Raw genomic sequence first — 19,525 nt, 5'->3', positions numbered from 1 at the left:
ACAAGTGATGGGGGCTCTCTTGGCAGTCTGGCGGCACCCAGCCCTTTGGCACTCCTCTCCTCAGCTGTGGTTTCATGACACAAAGTCTCCACACTGCAGCATGGTCAGTGGTGCTGCTGCCCCGCTGCTGCTGCTTGCCCAGCTCCACTCACACACCAGACCTTCATGCAAAACTAGCTCAGAACTGGCCCAGCCCAAAAATGACCTGCTGGAAACACTCTTGGAGCAGCTCTATTGATTCATCACATTCACAGCATTGTGGAACAACAGTGCCTTGGGCAGAAATCTGTTTGAGCGGAACAGTAGGGAGAGATGGGGTGGTGAGGAAGAGAAAAGGGAGGCCATCAACTCTTCAGGCTGGTACTGCCACCAACGACTTTATCTTACAAAGCCACAAAACCACAGTCCAACTTTTAGTAGCCACTCTCTCATTTGAAAACAAAATTTTCAATGCAATTGAGCTTGCTGGTCTGGGATACCCAGATTTGGGGTTGCATTCAGCAGTCTAAATTTTTAGAGCCCAGCTGAGCAACACTCCAGATGCATTTTCTTAGACATTGCCAAGAGTCCAAATATCTGCACGTGTGCTGTAGCTATCCAGACTGGTACAAGAGATGGAGCTCTTTTGAAGGTTGTTTCTTGATAATGGAAAACACTCAGTGTGAAACTTTCATTTTTTGCCAATCAAGGCAAGAGCTTGGTGAACCTTTAAAATGCATTCCACACAAAACTCAAGCTGGCAGTGGTTACATGTGACTTTGCTATGATAGACAAAATAATTTTATCCTAAACTGCATGTTGCCAAGGAGGGGAAGAGAAGCAAATAGGACACAAGAAAAACATTTCCTAGAAGAGGATGGACAAATGCATCACACTACTATTGCAATAGTAGTGGCCAGTAATTAAGGATTCTAACACTAACAAAATGTACTTATTTGTGGCATAGAAAGCATATAAGCAAAAAATATAGCAGCAGACCTGAGGGAGCACTGTGAGGATCAATTCTGTTATTAGGAGAAAAAAATTTATAAACATGGTAGGAGGGACTCGAGTGCAACACTGATGGTTTCCTAGTCTTGTCTTTTTCCTTTTGTGTCTGTTTTTCGTAGCATTTCACTTTCTTTTTGCTCAAATTCCCATCTTCTTCTTTTTGCTGTTGCTCATAGTGTCAGTGTAGCAATTAGCTGGACAAGACAGGAGCTATTTGCTGTGATTTGCTCCTTAGACATCAGACAGACTCTGGAGAAAAAAAATAAGTCAGAAACGAGACGGGAAGAAGTCAACCACATAAAATCAGCCATCAGAAAAACAGAAGTAGTTGTATGAGAACATTTATCAATTAAGGTATAATCTTACGTGTGCTCAAAGACAAAACCCTGATTTTGAATTTTTTTTTAAGGACTTGTTATCATTGAGTTTAGAATAGTTGGGGCTTTTTTTCTGGGAAATAGGACCCAGTTGAAATTAATTTAGTCTCATCCAGAATGAGAAACTGCATGTTAACAATCTTCAATAATTTGTCTTAAAAGAAACGTCAGTCATCAAGACACTTAAATTCCCCTCATGGTTTTAGGGCAAGGAAGGAAGGGCAGACAAGCAACAGAAAGCCACATCTATGTGACACATTCTATCAGGTTCATACAAATAATCTGTGCTTTCAAAGTGGAATGTGCACTTGAGAAGAAGGAGATGGTTTTTTGGGACCTAGGGAATAATAAAGCAAACAGGTTTGTATCATTAATGGTCTGTACACAAAATTCCCAACCCTTCTACAGGGGAAAATTTTAAGTTGGTAACGTCACCTTGGTGTTTGATGTGAGCCTCTGAGTGGCCACAGTGCAGGCAGAGGGACTGCCAGCAACAATGACATGACAATAAGTCAACTTTGCTGTAATAGAGGGGCTTGAAAATGATGTTTGCTTGGAGGTCATCTGTCAGCTGGAAAGGAAGGATGATGAAGAGTTTCACATAAAGTCATTCTTTGTCTTATTGCAGCTGACGAGCTCTGCAAAACTGGGTCTGGTAAAAATGGCCCCAGCCATAAACAAAATGTTCTCCATGGAAAGGGCAGGACTTCATAGCCTGCCATGCCTGTGAGCATTTCAACCAGAGATCTCTGGGGTTGCATCCCAAAATATCCCTTGACACAGTAATTGTACATAACTTGAAAGTATTGCAGAGAGGCGGCGAAGTCTAGGTTTGCCTAGAGAGTTTAGGAGATTCAAACTACAATTTAGGAAGTTTTCACTAACAATCTGAGCTGAACTAAATCTCCATATGCCCAAACTGATACAAATTTTACTTTAAAACTTGTAGCTGTATTATTCCATCTTCTCCAGGGGTGAGACTTACCCTAGAAACAAGTGGTTTTAAGGGGAAAGTGACTTAAACCAGTAAGTTTTGCTTTGTAAATTGGCCAGCTATTAACATGCAATGATCAGCTATGCTGTCTCTGTCAGCATGCAAGGCTTTTTACTCTGCTAAGAGGCGATTGTCCACCAGAGGCAAGTGTTACAAGGATATTGATAATGCACAGGGGTAACAATTCAGGCTTTGTTTACTACACAACACTGCACTGTAAGAGAAATTTCTTCATTCTGATTAAACTCCTCCTTTTAAAATCACACCCAGATACCTCTGTATGGCTCCTTCTCCGTGACACTACCAACCACTCATCATCTTGAACCTGAAAGTTGGCAGCTAGCCCTTTTTTATTATTTTAATTCAGTCAATGGATTAAAGTTGGCACACTGTAAAGCCTTGTCTCTAGCAGAAAAGTGAGTCAGTTTAATTAAATTGATTTAAACTTAGGAAATTACTATGATAGATGTACTGAAGCTGGTTTAGCCCATGCTGCCATTGATTTATCTTGCATCAGTTCTGTTCCTGTCATGAATGCCAATCATTATTCTCTTTTAACCAGTCTACTCAGACTGGCAAAGTCACAAGGCAAAGGAAAAAAGTCAAAGCTTAGGTTTTCCTCCTTTGCAGGAGAAAAATGGATCTTGTTGATACCACCTTGTGTGTTGCAAAAAGCAGTGAAATGGTGGAAGAAGGGAAAGAAGAGGTCAAGAGGCATAGAAATGGGCAAAACATACACAGTTTGGGGAGTAGGAAAATTTCAGGACAGCAGTGATGGTCATAAACCTGCACTTTCCATTCCATTTAGCTGTCATTTTTCATCATTAATTTTTGCTGTGCATAGGCAATACCCTGTGCTGAAAAAACCTTTTCACCTGCTGCAAAATCACCCCAAAACACCACAAGAGACTCCTGAAAAGCTCTCTGTGTCAGAAACAGCAGTGCTGACCTTCAGGCACATGGTAGGGATTGTAAAAAAAAATATGGTTTGGCTTCCAGAGTATGCTCAGGGTGTCTCCAAGCTTTATGCTGAAAGCCTACAAAATTGCCACACTGACATTTCCTGGGTATATTTTGTTGCTATACTGTAGCTGTTAAACCCTCCAGACCTTTCAGAAAGCCACTGCAGCTGCTTACACTGCTTAGTGTGACATAACCTCACAGCTCATAAGGGGCCTACCCAGATTTCTATCTTGCTCAGTGCACAGATTACTGCTGCATTATCATTGGACACAGCTCCAGAGCTCATGTACAGCTACTCATTGCAAACACCTCCTCTGGGTACTACAGCCCTGAAATAGTCTACAAAGCAAGAAGACAATGTCTCACTCTGTCTGAAATCCAGCCCCTTGGGAAGGACAGGCACACAGCTTTTATTTTACTTGTAAAATTCTTTTATTTTAAGTAAAATGACTGGAGTATGACTCCTGTCAATGACTCTTGTACTCATCCCCTTATAGGGGGATGTGTGTCACCCACAGGGACTCCTAGCCCAGCAGCTGGTCCAGCAGGTGGAAACACCATAACCAATTATGGTATTACTCACAGAATCATAGAATGATCTGGGTTGGAAAGGGCCTTAAAGATGATCTAGTTCCAGCACTACTGACATGGGCAGAGACACCTTCTTCTAGACCAAGTTGCTCAGGGTCCCATCCAACCTGGTCCTGAACTTCCAGGGATAGGGACCCACAACTTCTCCGGGCAACTTGTTCCATTGCCTCATCACCCTCACAATAAAAACCCTCCTCATATCTGATCTGAATCTCTCTTCTAATTTGAATCTATTTGTCATGGTCATATTTTCCAGAAAATCCCTTCACCATGATTTCTCTCCTGGGAAGCTGAGAAGCCTCAGAGAAAAAGGAAAACAATATTATCTCATTTGCTTCTCCTGTGTTTTGCTGCTTTGGAATGTGGTTGGAGATTGTTTATTCAACATGTGAATTGTTTTGACTTAATGACCAATCATGGTCAGGCTGTGTCGGGACTCTGGAGAGAGTAATGGGTTTTTCATTTAATCTTGTTAGGCCTTCTGTAAGTATCCTTTCTCTATTCTTTAGTATAGTTTTAGTGTAGCATTCTTTAATATAATATAGTATCATAAAATAATAAATTAGCCTTCTAAGAACATGGAGTCAGATTCATCTTTCCTCCCCACGACGGGAGACCCCAAAAAAACCACATCCATTTTCCCTTTTCCTGTCACTACGTGCTCATGTCAAAAGTCCCCTCCATCCTCTTTGCAGGGTCCCTCCAGGTACTGGAAAGCTGCAGTTAGGTCATCCAAGCTCTCTTTTTTCCAGGGTGAACAAATCCAATTCTTTCCGCCTTTCCTTGTGTGAGAGGTGCTCCATCCCTCTAAACATCTTGGTGTCTTTCCTCTGGATTTGTTCCAACAGGTCCATGTTCTTTCTGTGCTGGGGGCCCCAGAGATGATGCAGCCCTGCAGATGGGGCCTCACCAGAGCAGAGCAGAGCGGAGCAGAGGGGCAGAATCACCTCCATTGCCCACTGGCCACACTGCCTCTGACTCAGCCCAAGACACAGTTGGCATTCTGGGCTGCAAGTGCACATTGCCCAGTCATGTCCAGCCTCTCATCCACCAAACTCTTTGACCTGCTTTCAGTACAGGTTTTGTACACTTTTGTACACTCTCGATTCAAGGTGAATGAACAAGCTGCTGTCTTGTCATGACATGTGGCTTGGACACAAGGCAGATTTTTATCATACAGGAGATCCTCATCTGGAGTGAATAGATGTCCCATGTGCTGGTATTGTACTGACCACTTATGGTATTTTGAAGAACAGAAGAATCTCTCTTTTAATCTACAAAGCACTGAACTGCTGACACTCGCTGAATGGCAGATGCTGTGCTGCAGGGGGCTTGTGGTTTCTTTGCTCCTGCACCGCAGTACTGAGGTTGTATCTTGCATCAACCCATCTGCTCTTCCTTGTAATTTCAAAAGGACTCAGAATCAAATCCAGAGGGATTTAAGCACAAGGTGGGTTATGTTTATTTTATCACAGATTTCCACTCTTTACTAGAAGTCTTGGGTGTAAAGTTTGAAATGTCTTTGTTCATTTCATTGATTTTGAAAGGACACGTCCCCTTCAGTAACATTAACTTTGCTGCCCATTTTTCTTTCTGGTAAATTCTTTGAAAATATTGAGGTGGAGGGAGTGAATTTCAAACTGCAAATGCAGTCTGTGCTTGTCCAAGGAAGGGGAGCAAGCAGAAAGGCTGGCATTATCTGGCAGGCTTTTCATGGGGCAGTAAGCAGTAGTTTACAGGATTAGTTGTCAGGCAATACATTTTAATGGGTGCAAGTCAGCCTTCAAGTGATGCTGTGAAATATTTTGCATGTCTACTATCCTTCTGTTACTTTTTCTCCAGTTGTGTGCTGGGTTACTGAGTCAGAGAAAGCTGAAAAGCAGTCCCAGACATCTCAGCTGGATTTAAACTCTGTTACCCAGGCTGTGCTTCCTTAAGAAGGATTTCACAGTATGTACAGGACCACATTATGGTGGAATTTACTTGCTTTTACTTGAACATGAGCATTATATCTATCTGCTAAGTAGTTCTTATCACTGAGAATAGCTCTTGCTTCTGTTGGCATGACAGTCAAATACTTTTCAGAATATGATAGACATGTTCATTAATCCCAGTGTAGGAAGAAGCAAATCCTGGCTGCTTGTACACCAGGACAAGCACATTATTCATGCTGTTTCCTTGCTCTCCATCCTAAGTGCAGAGAAGGGTGAGGCTCCAGCTCTGCAGTTTGGTACAAAACTGTGTAGAAATCAGAAGAACCGTGTTTGTGAGAAAACCAAGTAAAATTTCCACCTGCATCAGTTCAGCGTGGGAGTTAGTTGAACATGCTCTGAGAATAAGTTAAAATGACCAAGTCAAGAGAAGGTAACAACTCAGTCAGCAAAAAGAGCTGAATTTGGTCCAACACTTTTGCCCATAGACTCTGGTTTCCATATCTCTTCAAAATTCAGTGTTCATTCAGATAATCTATTATTAACCATTGGCATGTTCTCAGACTCTAGGTGGGACATGACTCTCTAATCACCAAATCTAACTTCTGGAATGAATTAGGGTTAGCCATGGAAAAAATTCCACTTTTCATGCATCCTTCTCCATCTTGAACACTGCTGAGGATGCTGACATAATGACCTCCTTAGGTGGTACCTTCCTAAGTACAAGCTGTCCTGTAAATCATGTCTCCTGCTAGTTCAGTAATGTAGAACTAATATAATAAAGAATAATTTAATAAAGCTTTGAACCTGACAGTAACTTTCATTAATCACCCAAAGAGTTCACCTGTTTTCAAAGTGTGACTAGCAAATGTGACTTTCTTGCCCCAAAATGTTATGTATGTAATCTTTAATTCCTTCTGCACACTAGCTTTTGGACTTGGCTTAACAACAATCCCTCCTCTCGTTCACTCACAGAATTGCAGTTAGGTCTTGCCAACAAGGCCTGCAAAACAAATTGACACATGAAAAAAAGATAACATGGAAAGGCACTTTACACTTTGAAAGGAGAACTTGTTAATACCTGGAGATCAATCTTTATTTTTGAAAGATTAAGGCATTTCACAAAAATGTACCAGATATAAAGAATCACCAGAAACCAACAATAAATATCCCTAAAGAGTGCTGCTTCCAAAGGAAGTATTCTGATTTTTATCTGGTTTTTTTTAGTTGTTACCCCTGCTGATGGATACACTAAAACAGCCAGTCAGTCACATACATACTGAATCTTACTGAGGCAATAATTCTAAGTGCTCCTCTCTCCAGTCTATCAAGGAATATGGCAAGAGAGCTGAATCTCTGCTATTCCTTCCAATACATTTGAGTAATTAAGAATTTGCATTTGTCAAGCGCTTTGTTGTTTCTTTATTTGCATACATTTTATCTTTGTTCTTGCAGAATGTGGGAGTAAGTCATTTTATAGATCCTCATCCTTTCATGTTTTTCTGTAACTTTATCCTAATAAAATGAGAAGTAGTTAAAAGGTTACTCTTCCCATCTCTTTTCCCTTGTGGATTTTTCTGACCCCACAGTTACACATACTGAAACATAGCTTGGCACAACTAAAATCCTAATTCACTGCACTGTAGGATAGCTTTCCATAGAAGGGAACACAGAAAGACTCTGGTCCAACTGTGGTGGTGTTTGAGGGTCCCCAGGATGAGGGAAGAGATGAGAATCTTCACTCCATGTTTCAGAAGTCTGATATGTTATGTTAGGTTATGTCATGTTATGTTATATTTTAAAATTATATACTAAAACTATACTAAAGAATAGAAGAAAGGATTTAATCAGAAAGCTAGAAAGGAACAATAATAAAGAAACCCATGACAGGCACAGAAAGTCTGACACAGCTGGCTGTGATTTGTCATCAAGTAAAAGCAATTAACATGCTGGGTAAACAATTCTCCAAATCACATTCCAAAGCAGCAAAACATGGAGAAGCTGAAGCTTCACAGCTTCTCAGGAGAAAAGATCCTGGCAAAGGGATTTTTCATGAAATATGTCAGTGACATCCAATCTCCTGTGAAACCAGGTGCCTTGTGATTTCACTTGCTGGATCTTGAAAACCTCCAAGGATGGAGCCTTTCCATCCTGGACAGTTTGTGCCATTGCTTGATGGAGTTAATAAAGCACCCGGCTTGTTGTAATCTCTGTGCTAAAATTGCTCTGATTTGGTGTCTTTAGAGCATTGTCATGCTAGAAAAAGAGCAGGTTTGTTCTTGTGTTTCCCACACTCCAGGACAGGCTCAAGGTGTAACCAGGATTCTGGCAGTCCTGGGAAGCCTGGGGAAGTTAGAAATGACAAAAAGGAGGAAAGGCAGCCCAAAGGTCAGTCGTTCTCCTCCCCTGCAGCATTGACTAAAGTGTTGCTGAGTTGTCTGTCACAGATTTTTGGATCAGCTCTGAGAAGGTGGGACTGTGCAGGGGAGGTGAGGCAGGTGGGACTAGAGGTACACAAGGCCAGGGAGAGAAGACATGGGAAGTTTGAATAAGTGGTGAAGGGCAAGCAGTGCCAGCAAAAACACAGCTGTGGTCACAGCAGCAGTGTCCCAAATGGCCGGTGTGTGCAGGTGAAATGAGGAGGGAAAAGCCAAACCTGCACCACTGTCACGACCACTGCTTGAAAGCACAACCCTTCTGCTCCTGTCTTCTGCAGCCTGGACCCCTCTCCCATGGCCCTGGGGGAGGAGGGAGCACCACACTGCATCTGCACTGGGCCAGGGCTGGGGCTGCACTCCCTGGCACCTTGCTTCCATCTCCAGTGGGTTTAATTTAGGTTTCAACCCTACCATTTTGTTTCCCCCTGGGAGATATGACAGCAATAATTAGAAACCCAGACGCCTCTGGTGTTATTAACCAGGACAAAAGTCTGTCAATGAGATATATTACAATACTGCTAAGGCATACAATATGTATGGTTGGTTTTCTCTAGAGGTTAACACATTTACTGTTTGGGAAGCCTCTTTAATTTCTCCACAGTCCATCTAATGGCTTTTCTCCCTTACAAAATGAACTCTCATTTTTCTCCTGAGGTGAATTGCTTTAAATGTTGAAATCCTTTTTCCAGATGGAATTCTTGTCCAGCAAAACTGCTGTGTCACTTTGCCCTGGAATCTGGCAGTCCTGGCCTGTATCAGAAGCAGTGTGGTCAGCAGAACCAGTGATTGTCCCCCTGTACCTTGTACTGGTGTGGCCACACCTTGAATCCTGTGCTCAGTTATGGGTCCCTCACTAATAGAGAGAGAAATTGAGGTGCTGGGGCATGGCCAGAGAAGGGCAGAGGAGCTGGTGAAGGGTCTAGAGAACAAGTCTTACAAGGAACAACCAAGGGAGCTGGGGTTGTTTAGCCTGGACAGGAGGAGGCTCAGGAGGGACCTTATTGCTGTGCACAGGTGCCTGAAAGGAGGCTGCAGCAAGGCAGGGGTTGGTCTCTTCTCACACATAATAAGCACCAGGCTGACAGGACAAGTTGCACCAAAAGGGTTGTTCAGCATTGAAAGAGGTTGCCTAGGGAAGTGGTTGAGTTACCAGCCCTGGAGACATTTGGAAAACACATACATGTGATGCTTGAAGCCATGGTTTAGCGGTGGCCTTGGCAGTGCTGAGTTAATGGCTGGGCTTGGTGATCCTCAAGGTCCTTTCTGATGGAAATGATTCTGTCATTCTGCATCTCTCAACTCTCACCCTGAGTTTTTGTTTGGACATTGTTTACCCAGAGAGGGCATGGCCAGTAGGACCTCAAGATCATCTTAAATGATCTCATGTACATCACAGGCCTCCACATTCCACTGAGCTACTGCTGTATGGAGAGGGTGTGCTGAAACCGGGGCAGTGAAATGCCTTTCAGTCCAAGGGCAGCTTCATTCTTGGAAATCCAGGCCTCTCCTTGACAGACTGACAATTATCTGACTTGCAAATGGACTAATAAACCACCTCTGCTGTGAGGTGTGTCATTTCCAAAAATATTTCCCAAGCTGTGTGTCGAAGCATCCCTCCAACCTGCTCACCGAGTCCCCCAGGCAGAGAAGATCCCACAGGACTGGGGAGTTTTCTATAAAGTACAGATAAGCAAGGAAATAAAGCAATATCAAATTGTCATATTTCTCCTCAAATGCACTTTTCAAGATTTGCTTCCTCCAAATCAACACAAATTGGTTTGATTTTTCTCATCTTTGTATCACATTTTCTGATTGTCAAACAGTAACATTGAAAAGAGTTATTGTTTTTCCATAGAAGAACATGATTATTTAAAAAACTTGTTATTTCTGGACAAGTAGAGACACTTAAATCAGGGCATGTTGTAGGCTAACATTTAATAATGCAATGAGGAAGGACAAGAATCACACAATCAAAGAAATTAATCTTAATGTGTTTTTGTGAAAAGAACAAGTAGATTGAAAATGCTACTGAGCTGCACAAAACCAGCAATACACGATTTATTATAACATAATTTCTCTTTTGGTACCAGGTTAGGGACTTCTTCCTGCTTGCTTTTCCAGTACTGAATATCAGCAAGGGAAATAGCAGTCTGCCTCCCCGCAGCTTCCTGAGCTGATGAGCTGATGAGCTGTTGCTTTCGAGATTCAGCTCTCTTTCCAGTCTGAGGTTTTGAGTCTGTGAGTGACCTATGCTACAAGCAAAGCAGGAAAGTTAATACTGTTCTTAATTAATCTCTGCAGGATTCATTTATGTTTATGCAAATTAGGAAGAGGACAAGTAGGTAAACGTCTGCAACTGTCAAAAAGCTGCCGGTGATTGCGCGGCTGTGACAAAGTGCTGAAATGATTGCTGCAGCAGTGAAGCAAGGAAATCTCAAAGAAGAGGCAATCACATGTGAGGCAGGAGCTCTCCCCATTCTCCTCCTTAGAGAAACAGAGCTATTCCAGATGTTCGGCTTCTGAACTGCTTGTGAACCTTGTACTATTGTAAGCTCAGGCATTCGCAGATTATTTATTGTACTTTTTATTGTGCCTTTGCTGCTCACCGAAGGTGATGGAATTGAATAAATTCTATTTAATTTTACCTTTTCTGTATTGTATAATCTATCTTCTTTATATGGATGCAGCTGCTTAGTCTCAGGCTCCAAAGGCATTGCAATGCAATTCTCCCTGTCTCTGCTCGTGTGTGTGAATATTCCCCTACAAGAAAGAAAATTATTAGCCAGTTGTTATATTCCCTTCTGCAGCTAATGAAAAATATAAAGTATTTTTATGATGTGATGTGAATAACAGACATCACCACCCACAACCTTCCTCTGCCATGCAGGTGGGGTGCCTCACATCACATGCAAGGCAAGGAAGAGAGAACCAGTGGGGAGAGCAGCTCTGTCTGTGCCTCCATGCTCCTCCCCTCTTGCTCCATCAGATGCGGAGTTCTTGGCTGGGTACTGGGTATGTGAGTTGTGTGCTGATATTCCCCACAGCTACACTGCCTTTCCATAGATGATCTAACATGTATGAATAGACACATTATGCTCATTGTTCATGACTGATGGCTTCTCATCTTGCAACCCCTTGTCTTGTGAGGCCATGATTACCTGTAATAATGGTGCCAAAATGGGACAGTGGTGCATGGAGGCTGAGGAATAACATGAAGACTGTGCTACTGTGCTCTACCCTTCATTTTTTCTGTCATAGTCTACCTCCCATGTTGGAAATTTGTCACTTCTGTGAATCTTTCTAATGTGTGTTGGGAAGTGGTTGGAGCAGTTGCACTCTCCTAATAAACTCTGCCCAAGAGGGGGCTGGGAAGGATTTTCAGCAAAGGACTTTTGTTGACACCAACACTTTACCTCCATGGCTGTTGCTTGTCCCCCAAAAGAAGGCAGTCAGCATTTCCCAATGCAGCTCTGACTTTAGAGATATCTGGGTTTCTTTCAAATAAGCTAGACAGAAGCACTACAGCTTCAGGATAGTGCTCAACCCAAACTCACCCGAAGTATGACTAAACCCTCTCTGGAGCACCATGCAGGAATAAGTGGGATGAGCTAATGCTGATCCATCTGGTGTTGCAGCAGAGTGTGTTAATGAAAGATCTCATTCCCTCCAGCTGCAACTATTTCATTCCAGGGATGAAGGAAAAAAAAAGTAATATTTGATTTCTTAGTCATAATCAAGCAATGTTTTAATAAAATAAAAATGTTTAAGATAAATAAAACGTTAGATCAAATATTAAAATTTACATATCAACATAAAATTTATATATTCTATACAAATCAAACAGGAAATATATAATAGTCATTCAGAGGGAGGAAAAAGCCATCATGATTCTTCCTCTTGGCATCCTTGATGGCTGATTGAGAAATGACAGCGCATGTCCTGTCTTGGCTGGAGCTGCTTCAGTACCTCAGTTTCCCATCCTTGAAAAAAATGTGACGGAAGAGTCTGCTTTGTCTGGCTGAATCCCCACAATAAGACAAGCAGCCTCGAGAGCTGCTTCAGAGTTCTGGAGAACCCAGAGCTTTTCCACAGAACTGCAACCATTGGAATTTGGGGTTCTTTTCTTGGAGCTGGGAACCAAGGGGTGCCAACAGAAAAAGCAATTTCACCAATTCTAGGAGACTCAGCTGGAAAAGCAAAAAATTGAGTTTAAAATCTCTAAAATTTGGCTAAGCAGAGGTGAGAGCCCAAGTCCTCGCAACCAGGGAAACTGTTCAACCTATTTGTAGGTATAGGAGCATGCCTTTATAAAAATGTCTTCTTTGTTAGTACCGCTGCCCTACTTACAAGTTCTACTGGTACTGTGTTGTCCCTCTAGTTTACTGGTTAGCCTCTGGTCCTGCCACAATCCTTCCAGCTCTCAAGTGGGAACAGAGCACAGCTGCAAGATTGGAGCCCCAGGAGAGGACTTCCCCATCTAGTTTAAGGATTGTGCTTCAGGCACAAGGATTTAGGCTTAGGCCAGACTCCTGGGCAGTGTGTTAGGCAGTCACTGAGGCTGCTGTTCTAACCGCTTTGTACATCTTTATTGACAGAAACTTTAAAAGTTAAAAGGAATTGATCCCCTGTGAGCTCTGGTGGCCATGGAGAGTTTTTTCCTTTATTCATGGAGACTGTTGGAGAACAAAAAGGCTGAGGCAGTTCAGTGCCTTCAAGAGCCTGGGTTTAAGCTCATGTGACAATATTGGAAAACATACACTTGAAACCAGATTCAGTTGCTGGAAGGTGAACTGCTTCTTCAGGGTAAATGACAAAAAGGAGTCATCAGACTAACCTCTAGCATGTTCACCTGGGGGGTGAAATGCTTAACATAAAAGAAATTTTCACAATTATACAGATTCTATGCTGATATTCTGGTAAAACTACTTCAGTTGGGTGTTACATAAATGAAAATGTCGGAGGTGCCATAATTGAATGTCAACATGGAAAGTCACAGTTACAAGGGAGCGGATCATGTTAGCACTTAGTTTGAAATCAGACCAGGAATGCTGGGACTGAGGGATACTGAGCCACAGGAACAGCATCTTGAGCAATTATTAAAATGTTAAAAAATGCTGCTCTCAATCAGTGCCTACTGATTGTATGATGCAGTCCACTGCTGATATTACTAAACAGAATGCATCCTGTGCAATTGCTCCTCCCAGTACTTTTGTCTAACTGTGGAAAAAGCCCTGCATGGCTAAGCTGCAATATTAAAAGCATGAAGCTATGGGATGGTGTAATGCTCTGTGTGTGGTATGGTGTGGTGATGAGACAAAGTGAAAAGTAATTGGCAACAATTTCATTGGACACAGCAAAAGTTTGGCATCGCATTTATGATGGACCTGCATGTGCAAGAAATCCATTTGTCACAATGGCAGCAGGGCTGTCTGCACAGACCTACAGTTTTTCTCTGCATTGCCAAAATGGGGTCTGCTAAATAAGGGGGCTGCTCTGAGGACAGGGCCTCCCTACAGTCCCCCCCGTTTACGGGCACATCCCAAATTGGACTCCAGGTATGCATTCACTTGGTTTAATCAGCGGGAATAAAGTTACACAAACACTGTTGTTCTGGTCTGCTCAGCTGTCGGATTAGTCTGCAATGGCCACTGAGCACCCAGAAGCGCACACATCTCTGACCTCAACCCTTTCCCATCTCACAGCGAGCGCTTCCAGAGCACTCACCCAGCCGCAGCGTGGCGAGACAGCCTGTTTAACCGAGGGCACGGAAACATTAACAAACAGGTGCGAGAGGGCGTAGGGCACAGCGGAGTGTGCGAGCGGGGAGATGCTGCGGCTGCAGGGAGCCTCGGCTGCCAGCCCCGCAGATAACCAACCCTGCACCGCCCGGCTGCGAGCACTGCAGCTCCCCGGCCTCTGCCCCTTCCACTTCAAGAGCTGCCAGGGAGAATGAACCTCATCCTCTCTCCACTTATGGGAGCATGTGGTTGCCATGGGGGGAACGGGGAGAGGAGGATCTCTCAGTAGCATAATCCGATTCAACTGAGATTCGGCTCGCGCTGAAAACAGCTGGCTGTTTGCCCAGAACAGAGAATGAACTTTACAGGATTTCGAGTGAGCGAGCCCCATCTTCAAAAGCATTCCTCTGGTAAAGCAACATGCTCCACCGGATCTCATCTGAAGACCTGTTAGATGGAGGCTGCTCAGGTACTCACAGTAAACCGACACATTAAACATTGATTTTGGCAAAAGGAAGAGTTCCTATAAACAGACGTTACCGACCTGAAACATAAAAATAAAAAAAAGAGAGGCAAATATAATTTTGAGTATCACATCTATCTGATTTCCCTGGGAGGCACTGCATGGTTTTACAATCACATTTCCCTGCTTAGCATGAATGTTCATCTCATCTTCACAGCTTTGTGTAAGGGTCACACAAACAGAAATACAGGGAAAGAATCCTTAACAAAAATAAGTAGAGGGGAACAATAGAATGAAGAAGGTGAAATTTCAAATGTATGTCACTTAAAGGCTTAGCAAAATTATCATGTAATATGTTTCAGAGAGACATGATCGATTGAAAAGACACCTCCTCTGAGCCTAATTCAAATTTTGAAGCGAAAGATCTTTATGTTTAGAGTAAGAAATATTGAACCCACGTTCATTCCATTTCTCTTTGGGGAGTCTCCCAGTATCTGAACGCGAGAAACACAACACTTTAACAAGCCTCGCCCAGGCATGAACTTCAAGTGCACTGTCTCTATGAAAAATGTATGGAGCTCTGAACTTTACAGCGACTGCCATGCCTCCCTCAGTCCCTTACGTGCCTCTGGCAGTGTGAGAGCCAGGGCGTTGTTCAGAGGCGATTTCTTCTTTCCGCTTTTCCCAGTTGGCTGAAGATGACACGGGCCGTGCCGCGTTTCAGAAGACAAGTGTACGGCAACTCCCGGGTGTTCACACAGCCCCGGCCAGGGAGGAAGTGCCATACCGCCCAGCCGTGAGCATCCCAAAGGAAACAACACCCCCAAAAAACCCGCCTCAAAAAGACAAATAAACACCCGAAGAAAATCGATGAGGGTTTAATGGGGCAAAGTTCGGGCCCCGCCGACGCGGCTCCCCCTCTCCCCACAGCGCGGAGCTCAGCTGGAGGCGGCAGAGCCCTCGGGGCGGGGGGTCCCCTGCGGACCCCTCGGGACCGGCCCGGCCGCGCTGCCCCGGGGGCGCTGCCGCCGCCGCGGGCTCCCCCTGGCGGCCCCGGCCGCGCTCGGCGGCGGCTCCGCGGCGCGCAGGGCTCCGGGGGGCTCCAAGGGGCTCCGGGGGGCTACGGGCTGTGCAGTGCCGTGCTGTGCCGGGCCGTGCCGCGGCAGCAGCCGCGCGTCAGGGGAGCGCGGGGCGGTGGCGAGCGGGAACAAAGGGGATCGAGGCGGCGCAGCGGCGGCGGCTCCGCCGGGGGGAGGCACCGGCTGGGCGCGGGGGGTGTGGGAGGAGGAGGAGGAGGGTCGCCAAACTGCTGCCACTTCGTCGGCCGTGAGCGGCACTCGCTGGCGGCGGCGGCAGCATCCCGCCCCTCGCTGCATGGCAGCCCAGTGAGGGAGGAGCGGGCGAGGGTCTGGAGCTGCCCGGAAGCCGAGGGAGCCAGCGCCGGCGGCAGCAGCGCCCGCCGCCCTCCCGCCGGGATGCGCCCCGCTCTCCGCTGAGGCGCAGCCCCGCCGCGATGCTCTCCCCCGAGCGCCACCGCCAGCACCGCCACCCGCCGCCGCCGCAGCCGCCGCCGCACCACTCGCCGCAGCCCAGCCATGTCGTGGCCACCATCGAGAACCTGCCGGCGGAGGGCGGCAGCGGCGGCGGCAGGAGCGGCATCTCCGCGCCCTCCTCCAGCGTGCGCCAGAGGATCAGGAAAGTGCTGAACAGGTGAGGCCAGGGGATGGAGCGGGGCTCTGGCTACACGGCACGGTGTCGCTCGCCCTGGGGCGCGCAGGTCCCGAGGGCCGCCGTCGGAGGGGCCCCGACCCGGCCCGGCCCGGCTCGGCTCGCTTCGGCTCCGCCGGGCTGGGCTGGGCTGGCAGCGGCTTCCCCCACAGGAGCCCCGGGCGTGCAGGGAGCGACGGCGCGGAGCCTCCCCCGGCCCATTGTTGCCTGCGAGGCGGCGGCGTGAGCCGACAGCCCGCGCCCTCCCCGCCGGTGCCGGTGCCGGTACGGGTGGCACCTGCCGTGCCCACAGGCACAGCCTGCGCAGCGGAGCCCCCGCGCCCCCCGCCGCTCCCGCTGTCCCGGCCGGTCGCGGACAGGCGGAGCAGGCAGCAGCATCCCCGCTGCCGCAGCCCGGGCAAGTTGGAGCGCGGGCGAGAGCGCGGCGGGAAGGGGCGGCCCCCCGGGCTCCCGGCCGGGTCCGCCAGCGGCGCCGGGCGCGGCCTGATGCTCCGGGGTGCCGGTGGCGTCGTGTGGGATCTCTGCCCCGCTCAGCACGCTGGGGCTGCTGGCGAGCGGCGAGCCGCTCCTTCGCCCCTGCGTGTGGCTCAAAGCGGTCAGTGCAAAGATGGGAAAACTGCAGGGTACTCGGAGTAAATTGTTTCACCGAAGGCACAAGAAAACGCTGGAACCATCTTAGTTAATCCTTTGCGCTCCCCTCTCTGCCGGTTGTTTCTTTTGCATTGCAGTTGATGAGGGCAGAGGTTTTACTACGGAACAGAGTCCATCCAGTGCCTAACTGGTTGCTCGTCTCCAGAAGGGGCTCCTGTCTGAAAGGGCAGCTGGAGCCATCACTTCTGCCTAATGACTCTTACGTGCTGAACAGAGCGGTTGCAGCAGTGGGATGGTGCTACCAGCCTTGGCCTCATTGTCCCGGCTTTAGTTTCAGATCCTTGTAACATGGACGAGCTACTGAACCCAGCTATTCTACATGGGTGTGTTAGGTTTGAAGATGAAGCTTTTAAATATTAAAAAAATACACTTCCTACAAGTGTTGCATTGTTAAAAATACGTGAAGCACTTTGCTCCCAGAACATCCCTATTACACGCAGTTAATTAACTGTTACAATTCCAGGAGTTTTCCCCAAAGCTTCAGTGACAGAGGGAATACTTATCTTTGTTATTTGAGCATGACAAAGGTTGAAAAGAAGTTGAAACAAGTAAGAGCTGCTTCAACTCAGTCACACATTTTCTTGTACCACAAGCATTTTGCAGCTCTCCCTATTGAAAGATTGGCTCAATTCCTTAACCCGACAGTCCGTGTCATCTTATGCATCCTGTGCTTGCAAGATCCCACCCTCCTTCTGCTTGGTCATCCTGAGGTGTGTGTCAGACCTGAAACAAGACACTAGAAAAAAGATGTTTTTCCAGGGGCACCAAGAGAAATAGGAAGATGTGGTGAAGAGGTCAGAAACAAAAAGCAGTAGGCTCTCCTGTGCAAGGGTGGTAATAATGACCTCTGGGGAGTCATCAGATGGACCACAGTCTTCATGGAGGTGTTGGATTAATTCATACAGTTTAAACAGTTAGCAGGCTTATGCATGTATATGAATGAGTTGCAGATGAAATGTCAAATCAGTTGTTCTTTATACAAGATTGTATGATTGAAATGAGAATACCTAGGTTGTGGTGGGGTTTTGTTTTGTTGGATTTTTTTGGGGTTTTTTTTTAGGAGGGGGAGGATAGAAATTTGCTCTGGTGACCGAAGTTCAAATCTGTTTGTTCTGATTAATAAACTTGAACCTAGAAATGAGATCTCACATAGCACAGAAGAGCAGTCTAAGGAACAGGAGTCAGTCCCTTTTTTTCATGATTGTGTTCTTACCTCCTCCTCAAACATGAAATAAGAGTAAAATTTTTCCAAATTTATGTGACAACGCAGGAGGAGAAGACATGTTATTGAGGTGTTTTAATTCTTAGCCAGTCCCACATTGTGTATCAATGGAAATTTTTCAAAAGTTAGATTTCCTTAAGTTTCTTTCAACTTTACATGGGAACTGATGTCTCCATGAAACATCACAGCTTTCATCAGTATTTCTGTTGATGCAGTGAAATGAATTCTGACACGGTGTTTATATTTTTATTCTCTATGAAAACAATAGTCTGAAAATACATGTGGGAAAGAAAGAAACATGGATGCCATATCCCAAAAGAAGTAGGAGACCCCAACAAACCAAACATTGGCTTTTCCAATTGGTTTTCCCCTGGAAGAGGGTAACACTTTCTCTGTGCTATCTATACTTTGTGTGCACCATTTGCTTCCACCCATTAGTGGAAGGTTCCTGCCTGATTCATTGTGCTTCTGTTTTCTGCTGCACAAAGTAGGGGATGCTGACAACAGCTGGGGCTGCCAGAAACTTGCTTTTGGCTGGTGCAATCACAGAGTGGTTTGGGTTGGAAGGGACCTTTAAAGGTCACCTAATCCAACCCCTGCTGCCATCAGCAGGAACATCTTCAACTAGATCAGGCTGTTCAGAGCCACATCCAACCTCACCCTGATTTGTTTCCAGGGATGAGGCATCTACCACATTTCTGGGCAGCTTCTTTCAGAGTTTCACCAACCTCATAATAGAAAAATTCTTCCTTACATCTAATCTTTTAATTTAAAACCCTTGTCCTGTCACAAGAGGCACTGCTAAGAAGACTGTGCCCAGGGAGGGGACAGACTCTGGAGTGGTCAAGGGGGAAACAAGACATCAGGAGAAAGGACACAGACGCTGGCAGAAACTGGTCATTGTTTCTTTCTCACTTTCTTTGTAGCAGTTCCGTTACCCAGGCATTTTCTGATTCCTGAATTGCCTTCCATGGCAATTCAGGAATTAAAATCAAACAATTAAACCAAATTAAAATTGTTTTCCAAGCTATGGAAGCTTATTTTAACTTCACCTTCCAACTTCTCTCTGTTCACGCAGTAGATTCCAAGGTAATAGAGAAACACAGGAACAAGCCCTGCAGGGTATTTGGGAGAGAACACACTGAAAGCAGAGCTGGCTGCCTGTAAAAGTCTATTTCAGTGATCACAGGAAACACTGAAAAAAGTTCCTAAGAAGAAAGCAGAAAGTAATTAAAACAAAAAAGTGAATGGTTAGAATTATGAAGGACTGGAGATGCTCAGCACAATTATGGGATCTACTGGAATAGTTTGTGTATAAATTCTGGGCTGCCAGTGATGGTGAACAGGACCTGCTGCAACAGGGTCAAACTTGCTGTTGTCCTTGAAGCAGTTGTGGTGCTTAGGGATCTGGTTTAATGGTGGACCTGCTACTGCTGGGT

At 45.6% G+C, this 19,525-nt stretch overlaps 1 protein-coding gene across 1 annotated transcript in view; it reads left to right on the top strand.

Moving 5' to 3' along the window:
- Positions 1–15,793: 15,793 nt before the first annotated feature.
- The window catches only part of SLC35F1 (solute carrier family 35 member F1), a 231,655-nt gene continuing 227,923 nt past the window's right edge, over positions 15,794–19,525 (top strand). The window contains exon 1 of the mRNA XM_005492605.4: positions 15,794–16,195. Within this exon, the coding sequence (XP_005492662.1) occupies positions 15,999–16,195 (197 nt within the window). The 5' untranslated portion in view covers positions 15,794–15,998. The remainder of the gene's footprint in view (positions 16,196–19,525) is intronic.

The sequence above is a fragment of the Zonotrichia albicollis genome, chromosome 3 (assembly GCF_047830755.1).
Source record: "Zonotrichia albicollis isolate bZonAlb1 chromosome 3, bZonAlb1.hap1, whole genome shotgun sequence".
NCBI lineage: Eukaryota > Metazoa > Chordata > Aves > Passeriformes > Passerellidae > Zonotrichia > Zonotrichia albicollis.
Note: the sequence above shows the minus strand (reverse complement) of the source record. Positions and strands in the feature narration are given on the sequence as shown.